This window comes from Mauremys reevesii, linkage group 16 (genome assembly GCF_016161935.1).
Source record: "Mauremys reevesii isolate NIE-2019 linkage group 16, ASM1616193v1, whole genome shotgun sequence".
Taxonomy (NCBI): Eukaryota; Metazoa; Chordata; order Testudines; family Geoemydidae; genus Mauremys; species Mauremys reevesii.
Window position 1 is genome coordinate 9,073,686 of NC_052638.1, and position 27,291 is coordinate 9,100,976.

At 49.3% G+C, this 27,291-nt stretch overlaps 1 protein-coding gene and 2 long non-coding RNA genes across 5 annotated transcripts in view; all 3 read right to left on the bottom strand.

Moving 5' to 3' along the window:
• Positions 1–1,246: 1,246 nt before the first annotated feature.
• The window catches only part of LOC120384378, a 57,929-nt gene continuing 31,884 nt past the window's right edge, over positions 1,247–27,291 (bottom strand). For both annotated transcript variants that reach the window (XR_005588787.1, XR_005588786.1), the window contains exon 8: positions 1,247–1,606. This is a non-coding gene — a long non-coding RNA (uncharacterized LOC120384378). The remainder of the gene's footprint in view (positions 1,607–27,291) is intronic.
• On the bottom strand, positions 3,631–4,987 carry LOC120384392. The gene is made up of 3 exons (XR_005588834.1): positions 4,740–4,987; positions 3,991–4,353; positions 3,631–3,890 (listed from the first exon to the last, which is right to left on the bottom strand). It is a non-coding gene; the product is annotated as an uncharacterized LOC120384392 (long non-coding RNA).
• LOC120384368 (polymeric immunoglobulin receptor-like) overlaps positions 10,679–27,291 on the bottom strand; it is a 28,506-nt gene continuing 11,893 nt past the window's right edge. The window contains exons 3-7 of one of the 2 annotated variants that reach the window (XM_039503037.1): positions 25,313–25,642; positions 18,639–18,968; positions 13,464–13,775; positions 12,157–12,270; positions 10,679–11,728 (exon numbers count right to left, since the gene is read on the bottom strand). In XM_039503037.1, the coding sequence (XP_039358971.1) occupies positions 11,706–11,728; positions 12,157–12,270; positions 13,464–13,775; positions 18,639–18,968; positions 25,313–25,642 (1,109 nt within the window). In that variant the 3' untranslated portion in view covers positions 10,679–11,705. The remainder of the gene's footprint in view (positions 11,729–12,156; positions 12,271–13,463; positions 13,776–18,638; positions 18,969–25,312; positions 25,643–27,291) is intronic. The other variant, XM_039503038.1, reaches the window with a different exon arrangement.

Below are 27,291 nucleotides of genomic sequence, written 5' to 3' on the forward strand. Positions count from 1 at the left end.
CCTTGGTTTGGGTTCATTTTGCCAAATAGAAGCTGAAATGAGGAGATTGTTGCAAAACCAGGACTACAACCTTCCCCATTTTGCTCTTCTCTGGTGTTAGGTCCCCTCCTGCACCACTGTTTGTGAGTGACACCAGTTCACGTGGTATCTTTGCACAGGATATCGCATTTTCCCCCAACTGCCTTCCCAAGGTACGAGCCACTTGTATGGTCTTCACCTTGGAGATGCTATCTCCCTGCAGGGAGAATCGGGCCCCGGTGGCTTTCAGGCGGCTGGGTTTATAGAGGTTTGAGACCCCACAACAACGTTTTGGGCATTGCCCTGTGGTTTAGGTTCAGTTTGCGGCTGGGAAGCTGATTGGGGAGGGGCAGGAAGTGGATGCAGAAGTAACATGTTGCTGGCCCCTCTCCCTCTTCTCATCCCCTCCAGCCACGTGCTGCTAATACTGACCCTGTCCTGTGTCCCCTGGTCGTGCTCCCAGTCCCCTGAGGCAGATCATGGAGATCTGATTTCCCAGAATGTCTGCAATGAGATCTATGGACCCCATGCTGGGCAATACAGGGGGAATGAGCTCTTGCAGCCCAACCCGGCACCGCCCTGAGAGGTGCCAGACTTGGAGGGGGGGTTAGAAGAGAGGAGGGCACAGCTGGAGCAGACTGCGGAGGACAGCTGAAGGCAAGAGCTTCCTGGATGCCTGATGGCCCCTCTGGAGCGAGGGGCAGCCAGAGCAGAACCCACCCTGGGGGACTATTCGCTGCTAGCCTGTGAGCCCAGTTCAGGTGCCCAGGGAGCGGTGGCCCCACCATGCCAATGGAAGTGTTGCTCTGGGGTCATTGACTGCCCCTTTCAGAGCCGCTCTTTGAGGGGCTCTTAGGTCCGGAGCAGCGGGGCAGAGCGCTTGGATGTGGCCGACCAAAGGCCTTGGCCTGGCCCCTCAGGGCATCCTGGAAGAGGAACATGGTGACAGTGCCGCTGTGCTTCCTGCTTTCCCCTCGACCGGTGCACCTGGCCATGTCCCCTCCCCATCCCTGGGGGCCGTGCACACGGCTTTTCCCTCTCTGGGACGGTGGGCTGGTCCCTCCTGTGCTGGGTCCCTGCTGGAGTGGGACAGTGACATGGGGGCCATGCTGGCACGGATGGGGGAGCAGTGCACCTGGGAGGGACTCTGCCCTGCTGCGGGGCTGGGAGCATGGGCATGGCCGAGGGGCACAGGACGGGTTTATAGAAAATTCAAAAAACAAAGGGAGACAAGTTCTCTCTGATTTTATTATGTCTGTTCCTAAATAGCCCTAAGGGCTGGTCCCTGCTCGATGCCCCAGAGGAAGGCGAAAAACCTCCAGGGTCTCTGGCCAATCTGCCCTGGAGGAAAATTCCTTCCTGACCCCAAACATGGCGATCGGTTTCACCCTGTGCATGCGAGCCAGGACCACAGTGGGGAAAGGACCCACTGGTCGCTATGGTTACATACCCTGTCCCAGGCCCCTCCAGGATAGTGCCTGTGTCCCAGCACTAACCCGTCTCCAGGGCTTTCTTCTTTGCTTCCATCCCAGCAGCAACTTTTGAACATTGTGTCTTGAATATTGTCCACGCTGCCTGTTTCCTTCATCTGAAAGAAAAACCAAAGCCACTGATGTCACTCAAGTGACAAGCAGGTTCACCACCTCCTAATAAAGATGAATCCCCTGACATCTGCCATCCCCCTCACAGCCTCTTAGCTCCTGAGTTGTGTGATCAGCTGTAACAAACCCTTTGGCACAACATAAGTTACAATCAGCACTATAAAATTGCTATGCTCATTTCTTAGACTTACCAAATGCTGCTTACCTCTACTCAGAGCCAATCCTGTTGCTTTATTGAATGAAGGGACTTTCATATTTTGAGATCCAATCGTCCTTTCAGGTGTTGAATCTGTTCAGCTCCATTCCTGTTCCTTTGTACTCAAATCCTGAGCATCTGTAACTCTCCTCCTGAAAAGACAAATCCATTTGGCAATAAGAGAATCCTAAATGCTCACCTCCTTGTCAGTGATGGTCTGCTGCATTGTGGGTTGGAAACTTGAAGGTGATAAGTGATTGTCTTCCCATTCTAGTCAAGGAAGGCAACTTTTTGCAGGTCTGGCAACATGCATTTGTTTGTTCTGCAGTAATATGACTGCTTATAATCCTCCCAGGAGATCAGATCAGCTCCATTTCTTTCACCTGAAGGGAAACCAGATCCATCAATTTCTCCATTATGAGGTGAGTTCCTTACCTCTTGGTAGCAGTGACGAGTTTTGCTTGTTTCCTTTCTGTAGATATCCCAGATCTTCTAGCAACTTCCTGAAGATTTCACACCCTCAACGTTCAACTCATCTGCATTTCTCTCATCTGCAAGTATGAGGATCTATTCATTTCCACTTGAATGTTAAAGAAAGGTGCTTTTTTTTTTCTTACCAACTGATATGCCTGGTTCAGCTAGTGGGATTTGCATTAATCCCTTCTAGAATACAACAGCCCTCTGGTCTCCTTCCATCTGGAGATGCAATGTGGCCTATTTATTTGGTCTGCAAGTGTTGCTTTAGCACCAGATTCATTTAGAACCAGGGAAATTTAAATGCTTACCTCCATTTCTGTGATGTTCTGCTGACTTGATTCAGATTTGCGACTAGCTGAACTACTTGAAGTGGCTTTTTTTGTCTGTTATTTCAAGGGAATAAAAAAAAACATTTTGTCACTGGAGTCCTCAATGGATTGAGCAGTTGGCAAGTCCATGTTGCTTTATCTTGTGTCTGCTTTTGACACTCTCCCCATGACAAGTAAGGTCATCCACAGTTTTTCTCCCTGAAAGCAAAATCCACACCACTTAATGTACACATGGATGTTTGGAGACTGGTATTTCTTACCTCCTTGCCCAGGACAGCCATGCCACTGAGCCTCACTTCTCCCTAGTAGGAATGACCACCTGGTCTCTTCATATCTCAGAAGAGCAAAACCTGCAATCAATGTTTGACAGATTTATTTATTATTACTCATTGCCAGCATTGAAGAGTCATCAATGGAGAAGGTTCCTTAGCATCCAAATCATTAGGCTTCTAGAGACCTTTCAGTGCTCACCTACTTGTCAGTCATGTTCCACCGCAAGGCTTTGATTCTTAGCGGTACAGCCAGCTACACTGGTTAAAACCTAAAGCTTATAAATGGCTGCTTGCCTTTTTCTGAACTAGAAGTAAAAGTAAAAGAAGCTTTTCTTTCCTCTGGCCAGGGATCCTTACCTGTCTTTTTTTCTTAAATTCAGCAGCCTCTTATCATCCTCCCTTGAATGGTAAGACCTTCATTTCCCCTGAAAATAGAAACAGAGCCTTTAAGTCCTGCCCCCGTGCTGTGAGGAGGTGCGTTCCTTACCTCTTCATAGAAATGATCAGTTCCACTTAGTTCTTGACATCTGAAAAATAAGCAACAATGATCAATTAGGCACAACTAGAATCAGCTGGACAACTCCTCTCTGCAAATGGAAGAGCAGGCTCAATGCTCATCTTCACACTCTGGTTAGTTGCACTTGTTCTTTGAAATAACTTCCCTGTTACATCCTTGTAGGAACAAGCAATGGCCTTCTCTGGGAAGGAAAAAGGAACAAAGATCATCATCATTGGTTAGAATTTCCAATTACTTTCCTTTCATCTGAACAGGTAGCTCCCATTTTTAGTGCTTTATTCAGTACAGCAATTTCTTGTGCTCTTTAGAGAGATGAAGATTTCCTCAGTTACCTTCCTTCCACCTGAATGGATGACCAGAACCATTGACTATTACAATACATCATTCCCATATTTCTTACCTCCTTAAAAGGATGGATCCGCTAATTCCTTCCTGTAAACTACAGCCATGTGTCATCCTTGCATCTTGAAATATGACCACCTGCAAAGATCAATGTTTGACAGACCATATTTTTGTCAGGCAACAAATGTAAATGAATTGTCATTGGATTCATTTTGTAATAGGCAATATAAATGCACACCTTCTGCGTGATGAATTGCTGGATTAGTTTCTCTTTCTCTCCATACAATCAGCTGTACTGTTAATCTAGTAGGTATAAGTGCTTTCCTTATTCTTGGCTAGAGCAAGTCAATACTTCTGTAACCTCAGAAGCTTTGGTTATGTATCTTGCTTTATTCTTATGAAACTGCTTGTAGCCTTTGACAGCAAAGGATAGGTTCACTTTCTTCACCTGAAAGTACACTCAGATTGGTTAGTTTCCACTCCATTGCTAGGAGAAGGTGCATTCCTTACCTCTTGATATGAACAGGATCTCTTACTACTTCTGACAGACAAGCGGCAGTGATCAAATCAACAGAAATAAGAGATCACGTTGCAGTTGGACCTGAAAGGTAAGAACCAAGCTGATACCAGCTCTCAGCTATGGCCAGTTGTAACCTTTCCTTTTTGAATTGTACAAATACCTGCATTGTTAACCCTTAGTAGTTACAACTGGCTGCTTTGAGCATATCCTGACAAAGGCAATTGGGATTCTACATGATGCTAAAGAAATCCGTCTGGGTTCTTACCCCCATCCACTTCTGTGCTTCTCCTTTCTCTTCTCTTCTAGCCTCTTTGCCCACTCCTCTTTTTTTTTCCTCTCTCCTCCCATTCCCCTTAGTTCCATGGTGTTTCTCATTAACTTCTTTGGGTTTTCCCCCACACATACACCCTCTCCTCCCTTATCAATACTTCATCCCTCCCTCCCTGACTTGTTTCCTTCTTCCTTACAAGAATACTTTCCTTCATCCTTCTGTGTCTCACGTTCCCTTTAGCAATGGAAGCAGGTTGGTCCCAAAGGCCCTGCTCCATCACCCTGGTCCCTGTACTCAGACCCACAGGCAGCAGCCATGTGCTCTAGGCGACAGCCTGGTGTGAAATGCTGCAGCCCCTGGGGGCTGACCCAACAATCACTGCATCACAACAGAGTCCCGGGTCATCACCAACTTGTCATTTGGGCAAAGTGACCTGTCTCATGCCCCTCCCCCCCCCCCCCAGGGGAGCTGTAGGGGGAAGGCTCTGGCTGCCTCTAAACTCTCAAATGAGTCAAATTACACTCCAGATCTGCAGTCACCAGCTGGGGCTGTTTGTGACAGTGAATTCCAGGGTCATGAACGGCTCCTTTCCCTTACGCAGCCCTCACCTATAGGGTGACCCGATATCCCTATAAAATCGAGACAATTCTGATTTTGGGGTCTTTTTCTTATATAGGCTCCTATTTACCACCCCCTCCTCCCCGTGTCCGATTCTTCACACTTGCTGTCTGGTCACCCTACTCACCTGTCTCCACCTCTCTGTCTAGGTCACCACGCCTACGGTGGAATGTTCCACTTCCATCACAATGGGCCAATTCTGAGCAGTGCTGAGTTCCTGCATCTCCCTCTGAAACCAGTGGGAGCTGCAGGTGGGGTGACCAGATGTCCTGATTTTTATAGGGAAAGTCCTGATTTCTGGGTCTTTTTTTTATATAGGCTCCTATTTCCCCCACACACCCTGTCCCAATTTTTCTCACTTGCTGTCTGGTCACCCTAGCTGCAGGTGCCCAGCCTCTCTCAGGACTAACCCTGTTGGCTGCATTTCATGGCACCGGGCTGTCCTCCATCTTGTGGTCTAGGCTGATTGCTGCAGACCCACCCAGGGACTGACAGCCAGCAACTCCTGTGCAGGGGAGTCCAGGCAGGGATTTCAGTGTTAGCTGGAGATGGGCAGATACCAGAACCATCACTCCACCCTTCCATGATCCCTGGGGTCTCTGACAAAAGGGCACCTGTTATTGGCTGTGTGGGCCCATATGTTGTCCTGGCTCTGGCCAGGTAGCTGCCCCAGCAGACCTCAGTCAAACTGCCCAAAAGACAACAGACTCATTCGGTGGCAAAGGTGCTTGGCCAGGTTTGTTGTTGACAAAGCACTTGTACCAGCACCCCATAGACTCAGCATGGACACTAGGACATGTTCGCCCATGAGAATGCACCAGCTCAGTCAGCAGTGGGACTTTCCACTGCCCCCTTGGCCAGATGTGCTTTCTGTGACCCCTCTTTTATACCCGATACAAACAAGTTGTGTATCACCCCTCTCACGTGCTTAGTTACCACCCTACAGCCGGGCGTGTTGGTTTGAACCATAGGAGGGGTCGGTGTGTCCCTGTACCGTCTTTGGGGAGTGTATTTATTCTTTAACTCTGTAGCAGGGTATTCTCGTACTACCCTTCTGGACTGTGTTTAGTGACTAGCTGGTGCCTAGTATTTATTAGGAATGTCTCTGTTTTAGCAACACCTGCCCCATCTTTACCAAGTTCATGTACTGGAAAGTGGCGTTGTAAGCAGGGCCTGACTCTGGCTGATGTTTGGTTCAGGCCTCATCTGGTACCAGGCTCTGTGTTTCAGGCTCTTTCTGCTACAACCCCCATATCCAAACCACCCCAGGTTTGGCCTTGGTTTTCCCAGCAGATGAGTTTGTAAAACCAAGACCTGAACCATCTCCCCTTCTGTTCTGCAGTAGTGTTAGGGCCTCTGCAGCCTTGTTTGTGAGTGACCCTCCCGCCCCATCCCTGTAACTTGAGTTGCCTTGAACTTCCTGATCTGTTGTTCACCTTGATCCCCAGCACAGGAGCAACTCTCCCATGGAGACAGTCTTGCCCTCCACTCAGCATCAAGCCCCAACCCTGCTGGCCTGAAGGTTGGGCTTATAGAGTTTGCCAGTGAGCAAAGAGTCAGAGCTGCAAACTAATTCCACCGCAACAATTTGTACTTCACGGGGTGGTTTGGGTTTAGTCTGATGGTGTAAGGACAATGTCTGTGAGAAGTAGAGATGTGTCAATAGGCAGTGAAGATGAAATAGTTGTTTAGCCATGTTGTAGAGGGGAGGTTAATGAGAGCTAGAACTGAAGGGAAGGGAGAGAGAGAGAGAGAGAGACAGATCTCTCCATGGTCTCAGATTATCTCACTCAGAAACATAATTCCATAAAACATAATCAGGAAAGAAGATAGAAGTTAGCAGAACACCACTTCAGGATGTGCCCTCATGTTCCTTATGACCAATTTATGGAAATATTTTATTATAATTAGAGATATACCAATCTCCTAGAACTGGAAGGGACCTTGGAAGGTCATTGAGTCCAGCCCCCTGCCTTTACTAGCAGGACCAGTTTTTGTCCCAGATCCCTAAGTGGCCTCTTCAAGGATTGAACTCATAACCCTGGGTTCAGCAGGCTAATACTCAAACCACTGAGCTATCCCTCCCTGCTATTGGACACTGAGGTTGATGCATGGGGCATATTTATATCGTTACCAAAATCCTTCTTGCTGAAAAGCCATGAGTCACTGGAAAACCTGATGACTGTTGCATGAACAAACTCCAGAAAGGAAGAGGGAAGACTGGACAAAGGAAGGGGTGGATAAAAGGAGGAAAAAATAATAATAACTCCTTTTAAACTCTCAAGGAAAACAACAATAAAACACACTCAGACCTGTAACAGATTTTGGTTCTAGCACTTGTGACAGGTGGTAGCCTGTAACGGTTGAACTGCAGCCAGCAGCTCTTAGCATCTTAGCTCTTCTCCCATTCTCAGAGGCAGCTTAGGGAGACTAGACAGGTGCAGAGGCTGAGCTCTGACATGGTGCTCAATGGACTCACCCTCTAAGTCTCTTATTAACTGGTGCTTACAACAATGGACAGGTAGCAAATTGCTGGCATTGACCAGTGATGGTCCCTTAGGTTCCAGTTCCTGTCCCAGACAGGTTCCTTGCTGTGGGTAGGTTCCTGTGTCAGTTGTTTGCTTTCTTCAGAGATGTGAAACCCTCTTCCACATACTGAGCAGTTGTGACCTAAGCCCCTTTCACTCATCAGCTCCTTTTCCTCCAGTTCCATTATGTTTGTGCCATTCCATGTCTCTGGGGTTTGGGTTTTCCAGGGTCCTTAATCTCCACTCCCTGCTGAGATCTGACCCTTCCGAATCCCTGACTTTGGCTAGGTGCTGATTTAACATGAGGTCTGTAATGCCTGAATCCTGACCTGAGACAGCAAGGAGAGGAAAGGGTGAACAGGCTTCCTTGGGAGGGAGGGAAAGTACCAGACCCATTCCAAAGGCGGTGTGTGTGGGGGGGTGAGCTGTCCATTTTAGAAACAGAAGTTGAAATCTGAGCATCACAGGGATGCACACTATTGCCAACTCTTGGTTTTAAAAAAAAAATCATGAATCCACCTCCCTAAAATCATGAGATTTGTCTTCATGTTTTTGACCCTTTGGGGGGGGGGGTCACATTTTCAAGCTTTCCTCTGCAACCATGAGGGCTAGAAACCATTTTTTGTAAACAAAAGCAGAGATTCGCATGTAATCCCATGACTCTAGGGGCTGGGCCTCTCACTTCATCCTGTTTGAGCTCCTTCCCATTCATGGGGAGGACCAGCACTAGCTCCCGTGAGCTGCATCCTGTCCCAGCTGGCTGCAGGATGAACTCAAACAATGGTTTTAGTTAGTTTCACTTGCAGCCTGAGGTGTACGTACCTGCAAGGCTGTCATCCGTCCTTTGCACCTTAAAAGAAAAGCAGTGGCCCCCTTACTCTCTCTGCCACTGCCTTCCCTGGGCCTTAGTTCAAATGCCTGTAGTTACTGATTCACACGTTGTGATTCCCGCCGGGATGCTTTACCTTTGTTCGTTGTTGGTTTCCTCAAACTAAAATGGATCATTCAGACTGAAACACTCTCTATGTTTTGAAAAAGTGACCCAGTCCCTGTGCAGGACCCAGAGCAGGAACTCAAGTGGCTCAGAGAGCCTTGGTATGTGCTAGAAACTTGCAGACAAAACATTGTTTCTGTAACAATCTCCCTCACACTCTCCCCTCTCCCTCTGTGTGTTACTGGGGCACCCCGCTCTCTCCGCACTCCCCAAGCAGGGCTGTGTCTTGCTAATTCTTCTCTTTGGGGATTTCTACAGGCTAATTCTGTCTTCTGCAGCTTGGTTTCCTGTTGCCCTTTACAGCATCCTGTGCCCACTTCCAGTTTCTCTCGGCAGGGGTCTGAACTCTGTGAAAAATTGAACCCAAATCACAGGACAGAGCAAAAACTTTTGCTGCTCAACTTCTAAAGCTTCCTTTCTTCTTGGTGGGATCCTGCATCAACCCAGCCTTCCCAAAGCTTCATAGGATCAGGCCATCCCTGTGCAGGGCCCGGATTCTCTCCCCCCACGTTACGAGTAGCCCCCATGCAACTTGTGTCCCAGGGCGTGTGGGTAAAGATGAAGCGCACTGCTCACAGATACAGTGTGTGTGTGGGGGGAGATTTTAATGCTAAAGAAGATCAAAATGATGCACAGCCCTAGTTTAGGTTTTCGAAAGTCTCATCAGTTTAATGTCTGTTTTGTAAACTCAGCATTGGCTGGGCTCTTCGTCCCATTTTATCTGCCCACCCAAAGCTCATGGGGGTGGGGCTGGATGTGCTGGTTCTGGGTTTGGCCTCTCTGTCCCCAGTGCTGACGTGCTGCCTGCACTCTCCAGAAGGAGCTGGCCGCAGCAGTATGAAATCTGCAGTTATGATCACAGATCCCCTGAAGTGAGCTGCCTGCCACCGCGTCCAGGCGATAAATTACAGGTGCCCAGACAAAGCTGGTCCCCCTCAGACAGACTAAGTTTTGCATATTCGCTGACTGACCCGTAAAGGAAAGCGTTTGCTCCGCTGAACAAGCACAGCGCCGCACCCCGTGGGTAGATGAGCAGTGCCCCGGAATGCAAGGGGTCAAACTTGGGAAGGGAGGAAAATAACTGATTCCAGTCTCAAGTGATAAGCAGCCTCGGGCTAAGCCAGGACCCTTGTTACCCCATGGCCTGCTGCATCTAAACTCTGTGACAGAGTCCCTGGATGCTGCAGTGCTCAGGGGTAGCAGGTTGGAATTCCCTCAGCTGCTTCAGTCATGTTTTCCTGAATTCAGGATGAAGGGGGGAATGGGGAGATGCTTTTTTAGTGGAAACTTAGAGGCTGGAGCACAGTTCTGCAGCCAGGCGAGGGCAGGGGTGGAGTCTGTGACTATAGAAGCAGGGGATACACAGCGACCTGGTCATAGCCATGGTAACCTTGGAGAAATTTTTTGTCTGGGTGGGGGAGGAGTTGAGATTAATGGGAGCAGGATCTGGCCCAATATTTGTACAGAGCACAAGTTAATAGAATCCTTGTGCCATGGGACCTGGCATCTGTGAAGCCACTTAGAATCATCGAATATTAGGGTTGGAAGGGACCTCAGGAAGTCATCTAGTCCCACCCCCTGCTCAAAGCAGGACCAACCCCAACTAAATCATCCCAGCCAGGGCTTTGTCAATCCTGATCTTAAAAACCTCTAAGGCTAGAGATTCTACCGCCTCCCTTGGTAACCCATTCCAGTGCTTCACCACCCTCCTAGTGAAATAGTGTTTCCTAATATCCAATCTAGACCTTCCCCACTACAACTTGAGACCATTGCTCCTTGTTCTGTGATCTGTCACCATTGAGAACAACCAAGCTCCATCCTCAAACACTGAAGTGGCAGAAATCTTTCTGGTTAGGATGCAGAAAGAATGGGATGGTGAATAATAGAAAAAAATTATAATGCTCCTATATACATCCATGCTGCAGCCTCATCTGGAATATCAATTTCAGTCTGGATCGCCTGCTCTGAAAAAGAATATTGTGGGGTTCAGAGAATAGCGATGAGGGAGATCAAGGTCATTGAAAAATTGTACTAAGAAGAGAAATGGAGAAGACTGGGATTGTTTACCTGAGAAAGGTGATTTGAACAGGAGGGGACATGTACAATACTAACCGATCTAGAGAAGGTAGATTGGAAAGTTCTGTTCTCTCTGTCATGCAACATGAGAACAAGGGGAGATTCAACTCAATTAGAAGGTGGGAAATTCAAACTGATAAAAGGAAATACTCTAACCTATGTGTGATTAAACAGTGGAACTCACTGCCACAAGAAATCAGTGTGAGCAAGAGCACAGAAAGATTCAAAAAAGGACTGTGCATTTATAGGGACATCAAGAATAGCCAGAGTTATCAGAATTGTATTAAAACACTTTGGAAGTGCATAGCCTTAGCCTCGGGTTTAAGACAATCTAACTACTAGAGCAGCATGTGTAAAACAATTAACAAAACCAGTTATAAAAACATGGTCCTTTATAGAGGCTTCAATCCTGCAAACGCTTAAGCATGTGGTTAACTGTGCGCTGGTTGACTTCAGCAAGGGGGCCATCTGAACCCACAGACAGCAATTCCCAGCAGATGTTTCCATTTCCTCTTTAACTGACAAGCAGCTGAACCAATTATAGGGAAGAGTTTTTGGCTCGTCTTCTGAGCATCTTCACTTCAAGGGTTCCATGAACCTCTAAAGCGATTGCTAGGTAGCACAAAGGGGAATCTGTAGGTGACAGAAATGTTCGTCTCATATTTTCCTATGGCTCAGATGCCACTGAGACTGCCTAAGCCATCAGCGATCACTGGCTTCTGCTGCCTCAAAGAGGGGTGTCAGGGAGGAGTCTTTTTAATATGAACACACATGAACTCCCTTTCCAGTTATCCAGCATCCCCTCCCCTCCCTTCCATTCAGTTCAAGGTTTATTTGCAGGTGCAGAATCTGACAGGCAGGATGCTCAACACGGTGTTGGGGGGAACGCCTGGGTACCAGGTGTCTGAGAGCTCCATCTCCTGGTGTACACTGTAACAGCTGATCCTCATATTGTCCGACTGACAGCAGCTGTGGGGAAAAATCAGACTCAGTAAGTTAGAAGCTAAAGAATACTCCTGCAGTACGTGCATCGCACTTGTCCAAGTGGTTGCACTAGCTCCGTGCATGCCAGCCAGCCAGAAATAAACAGGGCACTTTGGACAGACGCAGTGATAGGAAATGATCATCGGTGCTGTGAAAGGGAGACCTGAGAGGTAAAGGCCTTCAGGAAGCTAAACTCTGTGCTTCTAATTCTGAGATGCCCAGATTTAATGTTCGACACAAACTAGAATGGACAGGCCAAGGAAACAGTCCCAGCCGGGTCTGAAACAGCTTCTCAATTTCAACGCACTGGGACGGGGAAGTTGCCCAGAAGGAAAAGGCAGAAGGACCTAGTGTGTAACTCAAGCTCTGTGGCTGACTCTGCACAGTGACTGCATTGCAGACATTTCACTCACCCCTCTTTTCTGACATCACACACTCTGTAATAATAATCACAGCCAAGATTATAACAAGGGCCCCGAGAACCATCCGGATGATGAAAAGAACGCGGGAGGCATTTCTCCTTTTATCTGAAATCAAGAAAAACCTGTCAGTGTGGGATGCAGGGACAGAGAGGGACAGATTTGCCTCTAAAGGAGGGATAGAGACTGGATAAATAAAGGGACGGCAGAGACAGTTTAAAGATGAAAAACTGTTTCTCCCCCCCCCCTTAATATTCCACCCCCTTCTGTGTCACAGGCAGTTTCCTTGGCCTCCCTTTTTGCCAGCAGGTTCCTCTTCCTATGCCAGCTGCTGGGAGCTGTGGGATCACCGGGCTGGGTTCAGCCCTCTGTGTGGGGGAACCTTCCCATGAGGCCAGCCAGCCCGCTGACTCTGCCGCAGGAGTAGGGAATCCCTAGCAGAACAAGACACTAGAGACCTGGCCAGAGCCCTTACCGAGAGCAACGCTCCCCTAACTGACCCCATCTATGGTTTCCTGCGCCTGCCAATCCAAAAGGATAACTGTGACTCCATACCTAGCCTAGGGGGAGGGATCTGTCACTGGGCAGGGACTGGCTCAGTAGGGGAGGAAGGAAACCAGAAACCCTACAAGGTTTGTATCTCTGAACGTAACAATAGAATAACAGGAGGATTCTGAATGTGCAAATTGTCTAAAGCTCCTTGCCAATGGTTGCCATTACAAAATCAGCATTTACCCCAGTCAGCAGGCAGCAGTGTTGAGACGCCACACTGCTTCCTCATGCTTGGAACTGGCACCAGATTGCAGCACTGACTAGAACCTTCACCTCCTCCACAAAACAGTAATTCTGTTGACAACTGCTGCTGTTCCCTGGGCTGCTTCCCAGGTAGTCCCTTCCTCTTCACACTTATCTCAGGGCTGAAGTTACTTACTCCTCTGGACCCTGCCAGGAACTGACCTGCTCTGGCCCAGCAGTTCCTTTTAACTGAGCCTGCTGGGCTCTGATTGGCTGCTTCCCTGCAGCCTTTCTAGGTAGCTTGGAGGACCCACCTTCACCACTCCTTTTATGGGGCCTGGTACACACACTCACCCACCTTGTATCTCTAATATCCAGGGACCCTCACAGCTACAACAACACTCCATAATTTACACACAGCCTATCTCTGAGATAACACTGTGTCTCCCTGTCCTAGACTAGGAAGTAGCTGTGGGGTTTCAGTTACCATGTGGGAAGTGAGTCAGTGGTGACCACAGTGTACTATCCTGACAATGCAGATCAGAGAAGATAATGCTGCTATTTACCACGGATCGTCACTCTCGTTCCATTCCCACGGCCATTTTTACCGAAGTCACATCTGTAGAACCCAGAATCACTCATGCTGGTATTAGTCAATGTGAGAGAAGCCAGGCCCGCTGAGAAATCTAGAGTTGTTGTGAGTGAGCCTGTTTTGTTTTTCAGCTCCTTCTCGTGTCCATCAGTCCCGTTTTTATACCATTTAACAGAATACTTGGTGCTGGGTTTCTCCAGGGCCCTGAATCTACAGTCTATGGTCAGCTGTTTCCCTTCCTCTTCATTGACAAAGGCAGGGCTCTGAGTCACTAGCAGGTCAACAGCTGCAGAGAGAGAGAAACACAAGAGACTTCACCTTGCTGCAGAAACATGTCAATCAACTGAAGTATTTAAAGAAACAGTTTTTTCTTCCAGCATTTCAGGCCCCTTTGTAAAGCTTGGCCATTAAAACAGGGCCGCCCAGAGGGGGGGGAAAGAGGGGCAATTTGCCCCAGGCCCCACGCCCCACGGGGGCCCCCACCAGAGTTTTTCGGGGCCCCTGGAGCAGGGTCCCTCGCTCACTCCAGGGGCCCCGGCAAACTCTTGCGGGGCCGGTCGCAGGAGCTTCTGCCGCTCCCGGTCTTCGCCGGCGGGGGATCCTTCCGCTCTGGGGCGGAAGGACCCCCCGCTGGCGAATTACCGCCGAAGACGGAGCGGGACCCACCGCCGAAGTTCAGCTCGGTCTTCGGCAGTAATTCGGCGGCGGGGGCCCTTCCCTTCCGGGACCCGCCGCCGAAATGCCCCGAAGACCCGCGGCGGGGCCCCCGCCGTTACCGAAGACCGGGCTGCACTTCGCGGCGGGTCCCGCCGCGGTAATTCGGCGGCAGGGGGGCCCCCGCCGCGGGTCTTCGGGGCACTTCGGCGGCGGGTCCCGGAACGGAAGGGCCCCCCGCCGCTGAAGACCCCGGGCCCCCGGAATCCTCTGGGCGGCCCTGCATTAAAATAGCCCCTGTGGGTGTTAAGAAGTTAACTGATGCTCTCTGGTTTCTGTGTTTCCCAGAAACTATTCTGGCCATTGACTAAAAGCAGGAACATTACAGCTTCCTAAACATCATCTTCAAACATCTCTTTGTATGAAGCCTTTTTATACAAAGCCATAGGCAGGACCCCACAGAAGATGAGGCAAAGTGCCATGGCAGGCTCTGTATGGGCTGTAGAATTCTTCCAGCCATCTGCTGGGATGAGCCTTCTGATGATGTCTCTCCTTCATAGCACTGAACAGACCTGACCTAAACTGGTTCTAGTTGCTTACCCTGAACCTTTGGGAAGATTGGATCAGTTCAGACAAGAAACCTTCACACTTGATCTAAGGCCTGTTCTTCCAGAGAAGCTCTTCCCACTTTTCCTGCTACCCAACAAAATCCATCATTCAGTCTGACAGTCTCTGCTGATGTCTTGGGATCAGCTGCTGACTTGGGGTTTCTCTGGCATTAGAGGTGTGCAATGTGCCCCATGGCAAACTGATATGGCAAAGCCCCTCAGAGCATGAGAACATGGGCAGGGCAGGGAAAGGAGGGATGTGGAGGAAAGAGAGGGAAAAGACAGGTGTGTGTTAGGATCCAGATGGGAGGAGAGGTTTAGAAAGGGGGGGCTGTCACCAAACCCATCCCAAGAGATTAGCCAAGGGAGCTGAGTGGACTTGGAGAAAGGGAAGAAGGAAGAGGACTAAGGGTATGTTGACACGGCAAAGAAAAACCCACAGCTGGCCCATGCCAGCCGACTCGGGCTCTCGGGGCTGCGGCTGTGAGCGGTTTCATTGCTGTGTAGACTTCCGGGCTCGAGCTGTGGTCCAGGCTCTAGGGCCCTGCAGGGTGGGAGGGCAGTGAAGGGGAACTATAAGCCGCACAGACTGAAGGCAACCTCATAAAAGTTCAGATCAGTTTGGATAATACTCAGATAAGCATCCAGAGTGTGAAGGAATATGCCAAATCTTTCGGGCTTTGTCCGTCTCTCCTGAGCTCGCATCTCACACGCTCTCAAAAGGAGAAAAACCTACCATAATATCAGTGGTGTTATCTATGGTTATGGAGACGCTCAGAGAAATTTGTGGATTCCTGTGTTAGGCACTTAGATGTGGGTGAGAGGGAAACTCGAGCTCACTATAGTCACTGAGGAGCGTTAGAGCACAAGGGGGTGAATGGCAACAAGGAAACCAAAACTGGCTGACGTTGGAAAGATGCTCGAGGACAGTTACTGAGCCCGGAGTGCGGGATGGGATTCGGGTTCTTGGATCTCTGAGGTTTGCGCACTCTGTCAGCTGCTCCAGTAGAACAGAGGAGACAAAGGAACTGCGCATTGAGACCCCAACTCCATTTCTCTTGTTTTAGAGTTGCAGGCAAATTGTCCTCAGACCGATGTGTCTGGAAACAAACTCGAATTTGCATCTACTAACAAATCATCTCGTTTCTGTTCATGCATTAAACCTGCCCCAGGTTGGCACTGCCAGCTGTGACTCAGAACTATCATGGGTGAATACTGGCATGCTGGGCATCGTAGCATTCACCAGGCTCACCCTGATCTTGTGCTAGGTGCTGTACATACACGTAGAGAGCCAGTCCCTGCCCCGAGGAGTTTAAAGTCTAAATAGACAAGACAGACAGAAGCTGGGAGAGGAAATATTATCTCCATTTTACAGATGGAGGCACAGGGAGACTGAATGACTTGCCTCAGGTCATACAGGCAGGTTTTCGTTTTATTTCTGACTGTCACAGACTAATTCGTAGTCTCCTGCTCTAACCACTACCATATACTGCCTTTCTGCACTGCCTCTGCTGTACCCATCTGCAACAGGGTGCCTGCCCCATGGGCTGGAGAGCCTGGGCTGAGCCAACCCCGATTACAGGATAAGTCCCACCGGAGAGGAGTCAGGTGCTTCCAGTACAAAAGAAGCAGGAAGTTGCTGAGAAGGGGGCAAGCCCAGGAAATTGTGGCCATGTGTGTGGACACTGCAGCGAGTGAGACGGGTCCTGCAGGGTTCTGAGCCAGCAGGGGAGAAGCTCAAGAAGCAGGAGAAAGTGAGGAAATCTCTCTAGGCAGAGAGGCCTGGGAGAGGCCCTGGCCAAGGCCAGTGGGAAAGGCCTGTGGAGGGGGACACACACCAGGTAGGAGGTGCTGGGAAGCAGGAAGACAGACCCTCAGGGAGGTAGGGCTGTGCCCGCTGAAACTGGGATGAAGACTGGGTGAGCTTGTGTTGTTTTGGATTATCAGGAGCGAGACGCAGCACTGGGGCCTGGAGGGCCAACATGCCCCTGGGGACTCGATTTACTGGACTGCAGGAGGTGATGGTTTGAACGACCTTTAAACTGAGTGAGTTGTTAAAGGGCCCTGAAGAGGGGGAAACAGGCAAGGTGCTGAAAAGTGGCCTCTGGCCACAAGTTGGTGCTTGAGAACCGCTCATGTTACACTCTCCTGTTCATAATCTCAGGGTGTCAATTGCAAATCTGCCACTTGCACCAAAAATCATCGGAACAATACACGCAATATGTATCACCGCTCCGCTTTCCCAGCAGCACGTGCTCACCCCATTGCCAGTAGGGAGAATGGTGAGCTCAGAGGCAGCAATCGGCATTAGAAATGTTGGGTCTATCGTGACCAGGGTGTGCAGTTTTCAAATGTGCTTTTCCTTTTCACTTGGCAGATGGGAAGGATCCTGTAGAGCTGGAACCCGCTCGGTGGACGGCCGTCAGGAGTTACAGCAGAACCTCTCTGTACGTATTGCCGTGCCCGCATATTGCAGATCCCCCTAGGCACAGAATCCTAGAGCCACAGGGTTAGATGGGGCCACAAGGGTCAGCTGGTCTCCCTCTGCCAAGATGCAGGATTTGTTGTGTCTAAACCAGGGGGTCTCAAACTTCATTGCACCGCGACCCCCTTCTGACAACAAAAGTTACTACACGACCCCAGGAGGGGGGACCGAAGCCTGAGCCTGTCCGAGCCCCTCTGGCCCGGGCGTAGAGGGGAGCCAAAGACCAAGGGCTTCAGCCCCAGGCAGAGGGCCCATAACCTGACCCCTGCTGCCCAGGACTGAAGCCCTTGGGTTTTGGCCCCAGGCAGTGGGGCTCGGGCTTCGGCTTTAGCCCCAGGCCCCAGCAGCCCTAGGGACCCCATTAAAATGGGGTTGTGACGCACTTTGGGGTCCTGTCCCACAGTTTGAGAACTGCTAAACCATCCAAGACAGATGCTCTCCAGCCTCCTTTTGAAACCCTCCAGTGAAGGAGCTTCCACAACCTCCCAAGGTGTCTGTTCCATTCTCACAGTTAGGAAGATTTTCCTGAGATTTAATCTAAATCTGCTGTGCTGTAGTTTGAACCCAGCCACTTGTGCTGCCCTCTGTGGCAAGAGAGAGCAACTTTTCTCCATCTTCTTTATGGCAGCCTTTCAAGGATTTGAAGAGCACTATCGTGTCCCCCACCTTAATCTTCTCTTTTCCAAACTACACATACCCAGCCTTTGCTCATGTGACTGCATTCCTTCCCTTTGATCATCTTTATCGCTCGCCTGTGGATCATCTCCAGCTTTTCTACATACTTCCCATACAGGGATGTGTTCTGTGCATGGATGAAGATGTTCTCACAGAATAAGAAGCAACTCTTTAGCCATAACATCGGTTTAGCTCCAGGTGCAGATGGACATTGGGGGCTGCTACTTATCCCATCCAGTGCAGTCGTGGTTTAGTGCTGAGTTAGGTTCATCACCCTCCTTAACGTTCTTATGACAGACCTGACTCCTGGGAAGTTCTTAACACCTTTCTCCAGGGGCATTTGGGGGAAATTTTCAAAAGTGCCTACGTGACTTAGGAGCCTAAGTCCTGTTAGCAAAAGTGACTGATTTCAATGGGAGTTAGGTGCTGAGATGCTTTTGAAAATCCCAACTACAAAATTTGATGCCTAAATGCCTTTAAAAATCTGGCCCTCAGTGCCTAAATCCCGTCTGAAAATTGGAGGCCCCTAAATCACTGAGGTACTGTGAACTATGTTATCTTCAGTTCCTCACAGGCTGGAGCCCATATTTTTATGGTTTCTATACTGTACACACCTGAGAATTCAGACCCGCTTTGGCCAGCAACAGTTGTTTATTCTCTGTCCTTTAGGCTGCCATTCGCTGTCTCTCACACCATGAAGATCAGATAGGAAAATACTGGTACTTACGAGCGATGGTCACTTGGGTTCCGGCTCCTGACGCAGACCAGTTCCAAGCTGTGCTCCCCACCTCACATATGTAGGTTCCTGCATCGGTTACATTCACATTCTTCAGAGTGAACGAAGCAAAACCCTTTTCCAAATCCAGGGCTGCGGAGCCCCCGCCTCTTTCACTCATCAGCTCCTTTTTCGTTGCCCCAGTTCTGTTATGTTTATACCATTTCACATCCAAGATCTTGTGTTTATTCCATACCGTGAATGTACACTCCATGGTGAGATCTGACCCTTCTGACTCATGGATATTGGCTGGGGTCTGATTCACCATCAACTTGGGAATTTCTGCAGGAGAGAAACAGACGATTGCACCTTGATGCAGGAGAATTTCAGTGGCAATGGCTGGTGACTGGGGATGTATTAAAAGAAATGTCTCCCCCTCCAGTATTTTGTGTTCTTTTCCCAGCCTGGCCATTTAACACCCCCTGCTTATCAGAGGTTAAAGTGATGCTTTCACTTAGTTCCACTCATAGCTTTAGGATGCCTGGCAAGACCAGCAAACCACCCCCAACCCCCAGTGGTCAGTCTGGAGAAGTTGCCTCCTTAAGTGAACCGGATCTGACATAAGACGCAGCCCCAGGTTTCACCCATCCACAAATCAGACAGGAATTCATGTTTAACTACCCTGTTATATCTCACAAATTCCAGATTCCAGGCACGCAGGCAGGCATTGAACGTACCAATGGGTGTGCATGCAACTTGGGCTAGCAAACATTTAGAGACTAATTTGAGGCCATGTGAAACATTTGGTTGTAAAGAATCTAAAATGGAAACGTTCCCCCTAAAGCCCAGTGTGGATTTAGTCCTTTAATCTCTGTCTCATTTCCCAATCTACTGTTAGGACATCTGCCCGTTCTCCTGCCTTTTATCTGTCTTGTCTATTTAGCATGTTAGTTCTTTGGCACAGGGGCTCTCTCACTATGTCCATGTACAGTAGAACTGATTGCAAATGTTCTGGCAAAACTTAGCTTAGACTGAAAATGCCAATGTGCTGAAGAGAACTGATTCACCAAATCGACTACAGATTTGACTCCACTTTCATCAAAATGCACACAGGTCCAAGAGCCACAGGGTTCAAAAAAGAACTAAAGTGCCTGGAGGATGGGTCCATCAATGGCTATTAGCCAGGATGGGCGGGGATGGGGATGCCAGAAGCTGGGAATGGGTGACTTGGGATGGATCACTGGATGATTGTCTGTTCTGTTCATTCCCTCTGGGGCACCTGGCACTGGCCACTGTCAGAAGACAGGATACAGGGCTAGCTGGACCCTTGGTCTGACCCAGTGCGGCCGTTCTTATGTTCCTCTGTCCCGCGAGCCCCACCTTGGGGAGTTGGGAGTCGAATCTCAGGGCAGAGCCAGGTGTCTAGGGGCTCTTGCTGTCTGCTAGGCTCCCTGTCCGAGCCAGGGCTCCTGGCGCTTCCAGTGTCCCTGCCATGGAGCTGAAAGCCTGGAAGTTCCAGGACCAGCTCCCAGGGGTGCAGCTCTGGGGTAGCTCCGCCATGCAGACTGCCCCGGGCTGGAGATCCCAGGGGTCCTAGAGGCCTGGGCCAGTGACTCCCCAGGCTGCTCTGCTCCTGAGCAGGCAGCTGGTAACTGGCCTCTGGGACTCTGGAAGCCCTCGGGTCCCTGGCCCTGGTGCAGTCCTTGTCCATCTGGGTTTGGAATGAAGCCAGTTCTGAAATAATGAAACGTCTCACAAGCTGAAACCACCAGCTCTAGTGTACAGGGCCTAGGGCATTGGGCCTGACATGTTGGTTGAGGCCTCTGAGCAGCATTGCAAAGCAAACACTCAATAATAACCTATTACTGAGCAAACAACTTCATCCTGACTCTGCTCAACCCGTTGTGGGTTTGGGTTGGACTCTTCAGGGGCTAAACTAGAGGGATGCCCACGTTATTTTGCTTCTGTAGGCCAAGCACATTGCATGCACTAGGGACTCTTTGCATCCCTCTGTCACCAACAAGGTCCCTGAGTGCCACCCTCCCACCCCCCTCTATTTCAGGGACTCTCTAGCCCCCACCCTTGTGCCAGGAGCGCTGTGTGTGTCCCATTTCTCCTCACCCCCATGCTACAGTCCCCAATTCTGCCCCAAGCCAGGAGCTCTCTGTGCCCTAATTCTCTCCCTTTCCACCATTCCAGGGCCCCCCATTCTCCCTGCATGCTCAGGGCTTTGGCTGTACCCTCATTCCAGCATTGTCCCCAGACCAGGTCCCCATGCCAGGGGCTCTGTGTGCCTTCCCCTCCTCCCTTCCCCACTGTTATTAGTTCTCCTCTTTCTGCCGGGACATCCAGAGTGTCAGCATGTTACACTCTACTGGGGAAAGGAGCAGTGATGAGAGAGGAATGTTTTTCTACTGGAAAGTGTTAATTGGTGCCACAAACTGGTTCTTTGATTTAGACAGTTACAGAGGTGCTTTGCTCCAAGCTGTTACTCTGCTAAACAGGGAGCAGGCACTCCATGTCTCCCCCACTTTTCCCCTTTGGGTTTTCTGGTTTCCCCAATATCAACAGAGTTCTGCCCAGTGATGCCTTCAATACTCCCTGAAATTTTGGAAGTGATGGGCTGTGGTGTTCCAAATTATTGTGTCACAGACAAAGAGACATGCCATCAAGTTCAGTGCACTGTAGCTGTGTCAGTCCCAGGATATTAGAGACAAGAGGGGTGAGATAATATCTATTATTGGACCAACTTCTGTTGGTGAGAGAGATGAGCTTTTGAGCTCCATACTTCCAACATCACAGCAAACTGCAACGCTTAAACTCCTGCACAGATTTCCACCCCAACTTCAACAACCGCAGCCAATAAACTCGCTCTCTTGCCTCTCAGAATGTTTCCCCTCCTTGTGACAATGGTGGGAGGTGGGTAAAATTAATATTTAAATATTTTTGTCAGCAAAACATGCAGCAGACAACCCTGGGCCTTTGCCGGAGTATGGAGGAGTTTGAGTTGTGGATCATGGAACTTGAAAAAGCCTTTTGTGGTAGTAATGATGCTGGGTCACAAGAGAGCTTGAAACATAAAAATCAGCTCTTGTGGGACCTGTTTGATAGCAAAGTTCAGGGCGCACTGGTAAGGAGCCCGATTTCAGGGCCTTTCTCAAGTGGATGCACCTGCTCAGTTTTTCTTCAGTCTGGAAAAGGAACATGTGGCGCAGAAGATGATTGGCTGCCTCAAGACATCAACGGGCAGAGAGCTTTCAGATCCTGTGGGGATTAGGGACTTTGCTGTGAATTTTTTCTCAGACCTATATGCAGCAGAACCAGTGTCCATCGGAGACTTGATGGTTCCTTAAGGCTCTTCCTAGGATCTCAATCTTGGATGTGGACAGACTTGAGCACAATCTGACACTCTCACAATTGACTTCTGCCCTAAATGGCTTTGCCCCAGGGAAGACCCCTGGTATTGATGGTTTGCTTGTTTAATTTTATAAGGCCTTTTGAACCCTTCTTGGGCCTGACTTACTCCAGGTGTTTCAGGAGAGCATCAAAGAGAAGATACCGCCACTCAGTTGTCATCGTGTGGTTCTTACCCTGTTGCCTAGGAAGGGGGACCTTGTGGAGGTGGAATAATTGTGGATCTGTGACCCTGCTTTGCTTAGACCATAAACTTTTTTCAAAGCCCTTGACAAATAAATGAAAACTATGATTGGTTTGGTCATGCACCCTTATCAGACCTATTGCATCCCCAGCAAGTCCATTTTTGATAGCCTTTTCCTATTGCCGGATGTAATTTCAGCCTCAAATGTATGATTTGCATATTGGGTTGATTTCCCTTGATCGAGAGAAGGCTTTTGATCATGTAGATCATAGATATTTGTTTCATATCCTTTGTGCTTTTGGTTTTGGGCCCATGTTTGTCTCCTGCATTCAGGTACAGTAGAACCTCAGGGTTATGGACACCTGAGTTATGAACTGACCATCAACCACATACCTCCTTTGGAACTGGAAGTACGCAATCAGGCAGCTAATTTGAGATGGGTCTCATGGATACCTTGGCTGCCGAGCTCAGTTTTCATTCAGTTCACTGGGTTTCTCAGTTTTTGTCAGAGGTGGAATCAGCCCTTCCTAGGGGTGGGACTGCCCATCTGTTAGGTGCCTCCTTGAGTGAGCCGTTCCTCATTACACTAATGTCCCTCTTTTCTTGTGTGTTGCTCCTGCTGTGGGTTGGGATTGACAAGCCTGGGAGTTTTCTTACCTTCAGCGAGTCTTCTGAATTTAGTTTTAATAGCTCGGGACATAAGTCATCGTATATGCCCGTGGTAAAGATTCGTCATTTTCAAATGCTTGTTGATTTATCCCAATATGGTATGGAGAAGACAACTTCTAGTCGTATACTGTATCCATCCAGCCTGGTGAACTGGCCACAAGCCTCCAATTGCAAAGAGGATGAGTGACCTCCAATGGAGAATTCCTCACAGGGCTATTGCCATACATGTGTCTATGCATCATTTGACCTTGTAGGCATCCGTGTCACGTCCTTATTGTATCACGGAGGAAACTGTTTCTCATGTATCTTTCTTGTTCCAGGTTGCAGCCATTATCTGTATTAGGGTATTTTTCAGTTATTGGCCATTGATTTTTTTTTTCTCCTACGATATTTATTTTTACTGTTAAGTTCAGGTTCACAAGTAGATCGGTGATATGCCTTGCAAACTTTATTTTGGGTCAAGCAAAGATGGCCATTTTAAAAAGTAGATGATGATACCGGGGTTGCCAATATTCTTCGGGTTTTTAGATTTTTAGTGGTTTTATGCCTTTATTGGGAGGTTAGATAATATACACTTCTTAGCAATTTGGACCAATTTATTAATTGGCGGGCTATTGGAAATGCACTTTGTACTGTCTGGGATAGGCAGTTAGTTTTGAATATGTAATTTATTTTCCTGTTTTTACTGTGTTTCTGCACTGATTGTATTAATATTTTAAAGGTCAAAGTCTCTGTCCTTCCCCACCCTGCTGGTCTGTCCATGGAAATCGGGTAGGAAACACTGGGTGAGGATCACGATGCAATGGCTGTTTTGGGCAGGGCTCTGTTTATAGGATAGCTCAGTGGGTCTCAAACTTTTTTCTGGTGACCCCTTTCACATCACAAGCCTCTGAGTGTGGACCCCCCACAATAAGTTAAACACACTGTTTAATATATTAAACACCATTATAAATGCTGGAGGCAAGCAGGGTTTGGGTTGGAGGCTGACAGCTTGTGACCCCCCATATAATGACCTCATGACCCCCTGAGGGGTCCCATCCCCCAGTTTGAGAACCCCTGGGATAGTGAGAGTGTTTCAACAATTCTTTAGCACAGATTTTACCAGTGGAAACCTAAGTACCTCCAGGGATAGTTGGCAGCTGAGCAGGAGCTTTGAGGATCACAGTGGCACCTAACGGATGGACTAGGGCCTAAATCCCTTTGTGGATGTAGCCTTTAATCTCTCTCTCACTTCCCAATCTACTGTTAGTACCTCTGCCCATGTCTCCCACCCTTTGTCTGTTGTCTATTTCGATGGTAAATTCTTTGGCATGGGGACTCTCACTACGTACAGTGGAGCTGCTGGCAAATTTTCTGGGAAAACTTAGATTAGTTGGGAAAAACCAAGGCACTGAAGCAAAAGGTTTCACCAAATCTATTACCAATTCAACTAAATGTTCACTGTGCTCTGTGTGCACCCCCACCCCCCCTTACCTCCTTCCCAGGTTCCCCCTTTCTCCCCCCCATGCCAGGAGTTTGTGTGCACCCCCATTCCATCCGTACCCCCATTCCAGGGTCACCCATTCCCAACCCCGATGACAGGGGCTCTGTGACTGCCCTTCAGACCTTCCTCCACCATTATTATTTCTCCTCTTTCTGACTGGGAGATAAATCATTCAGGACACTCCGGGGGGGGAGGGGGGATGAGCAGAGATGAGACAGGAATGTTGTTCTACTGGAAAGAGTTAATTGGTGCCATCAATTTAGGGTGACCAGATGTCTGGACTTTATAGGGACAGTCCCAGTTTTCCAGGTTTTGTTTTTATACAGGCGCCTATTACCTCCCATCCCGATTTTTCACACTTGCTATCTGGTCACTCTACATCAACTGGTTCTTTGATCCAGACAGTAACAGAGGTGGCTTTGCTGGAAGCTGTTGGTCTGCTAAACAGAGAGCAGGGGTTCCATGTGTCCCCCACTACTTCCCTTTGGGTTTTCTGATTTCCCCAATATCAGTAGAGTTCTGCCCACTGATGACTATGATATTTCCTGAAATTTTCGAAGTGATTGCAAGTCGTGTGCAAAAGTTATTGCATTACAGACAAAGAGAGAGATGCCATCAACTAGAGTGAAGGTCTCACAGGATCATCCAGTTAGGAACCTCCCCTCACACCCATCTCAAAACAGTTTTTGAATATCTGGGGCTTGACCCTGCATTCCTTGTGCAGCCAAACCCCCCACAGCAATCAGTGCAATGCAGGATCAGGACCATTGTACGTACCCCAGAATGTCCCCCAGTTTTGCCCACAGCTCTGCCCTTTACACTTTGTGCTGCTCCATTTCCTCCAGCACCACCTGCCCCAGCTCCCTGGAACCAGGCCAGTGTCCTGAGCTCCCCCGGAGGGGTTTGTGGAACAGAGAGGGAAATGCTGGTATTTACCATCGATGGTCACTTGGGTTCCAGTCCCAGGATATATCACATCTTTGCTCCCAACCCCACATACGTAGGTTCCAGAATCAGTGACGTCGGCTTTCTTCACAGTGAGGGAAAGAGACCTCTTTTCTGGATCTGCTGATAATATGATTCGATCTGTTCCATTCACCTTGGCTGTTACATTGTTTCTGATTTTATTCCATTCAGCAAACCACCTGGTTGAATTATTGCTTGTGTTGAATGTACACTCGATGGTGAACTCTGACCCTTCCATTGCACAGATAGAAGGGGGTGTCTGATTCACCACAATGACAGCAGCAGTATTTTCTGCGGCTCCTGAAACACAAAGTCCAGTGTCATTATCTGAAATTATTGCAACAGGAGGAAGAATTAAATCAAACAAAATTGTTTGCAAATGATCCACTGCAGAATGTTTCCATTTCTCTACAAGGAAGCCAAGTGCACGAGCAGGAACTCCCTGCTGAAGGTCACGGCATGAAGTTCAGAGCGGTGAGTGGGGAGGGCTCAGACCGGGCAGTTTGCACAGGCCCTGCTGGTCCTGTTAGCCGGCCTGCCCCACTGGCTCCAGCCTGCCGTACGGGCTCCAGGGGCCTCTCCCTAAGTGCCAGCGAGAGAGCACTGGGTGGCTCCTAGGGGTCTAGAGAGAAGCCCAGATGCAGGGAATTGGGCCTGCAGGCCCCACGGTGGAGTGTCTGCTCCAGGGAGGCAAATCTCAACAGCAATGGGCCAAGCAAAGACTGGGGGGGGGGGCGGTTTCAAAGAAGGGAGATAGAGATGGGAGACAGGAGACAAAAGGAAGATGGAGGCGGACAAGACTGAGGGAACGAGAGAGCTGGGAGTGGAAAAGAGGACGGGAGAGAGAAAGTGACTGTGTGCAAAGCAGGGGAGAGGGATTGAAAGTTGTAGGGGCCTAAAGAAAGGGGAAGTAAAATAGACAAAAAAGGAAATGAGGTGAGGAAAGTACGAGATGGAAGGAAAAGACGCTGATCCTCGTTGTTGTTATTTATACTTATCCCCATTGCACCTAGAGTCCTCAGCCACTAGTCCAGCCCCGTGTGTCAGGCCCGGTACGTACTGTCAGAGCCAGTCCCTGCCCTGAGGAGCTCACTGGCTCAGAGTGGGAGAAGAACAAGAGATGCTGTAGAGGGGGAGTTTCCTTATTCCCTAGGCACAGGGGCCCCACCAGTCTCTTCCCAGTAGGGGGGGCTGAGATGGGCCAGACAGAAAATTGGGGGACTGAGCCCCCCATTGCCACAAGGCCCCACCCCTCTTTGTAGCCCCTCTCCATGGCCAAGTCAGAGGCCGGGACTGGGCAGTGAAGGTGTTGGCTGCTGACAGCCAGTAAGAGCTGCCCTGGCAGGGGAACCTGGCTCCAGGGCCGGCAGATTCCTCGGGGAGCAGCAACCACAGGGGTGGGGCCCAGGAGCCTGGCCTGGAGTGGGTCAGTCTGGGCTGCTGTGGGGAGCCCTGGCTCTACCACCTGCCCTGGGTGCTGCGCCCTGGCGTGTGAGGATAGGGATCAGGGGCTGTTCTCGGGCACCCCAGTCCTCTGCCCAGGTGTATTTCTCCACTGCTGCTGGAGCTGGGGCCCTCCCAGCAGCCTCTGCTCTCTCCACTCTGCCTTCAGAGCTGGGCAGCTGGAGAGTGGCAGCTGCTACAACAGGGCTAAGGCAAATTTTGGGGTGGTTATAGCCCCTGCAAGTGCTGCCCCCGCCTGTGCACTAGACCACACTGCCTGCCCCCAATATTATTATTATTTATTACTAAGCAGTGCTGCTAACACACACATCACTCTACAGAAGAAGTAGCAGGACGATGTATTTCTGTCTTACAGTGCTGATGAAATACCTTCTATTCCATCAGTATAGGCAGGATGTAAACTAGCAATGTTACAGGTAAACTTCTTTTATTCTGCAGGACTGGATAACTTGCACCCAAAAGCATATAAACGAATTGGCCGAGGA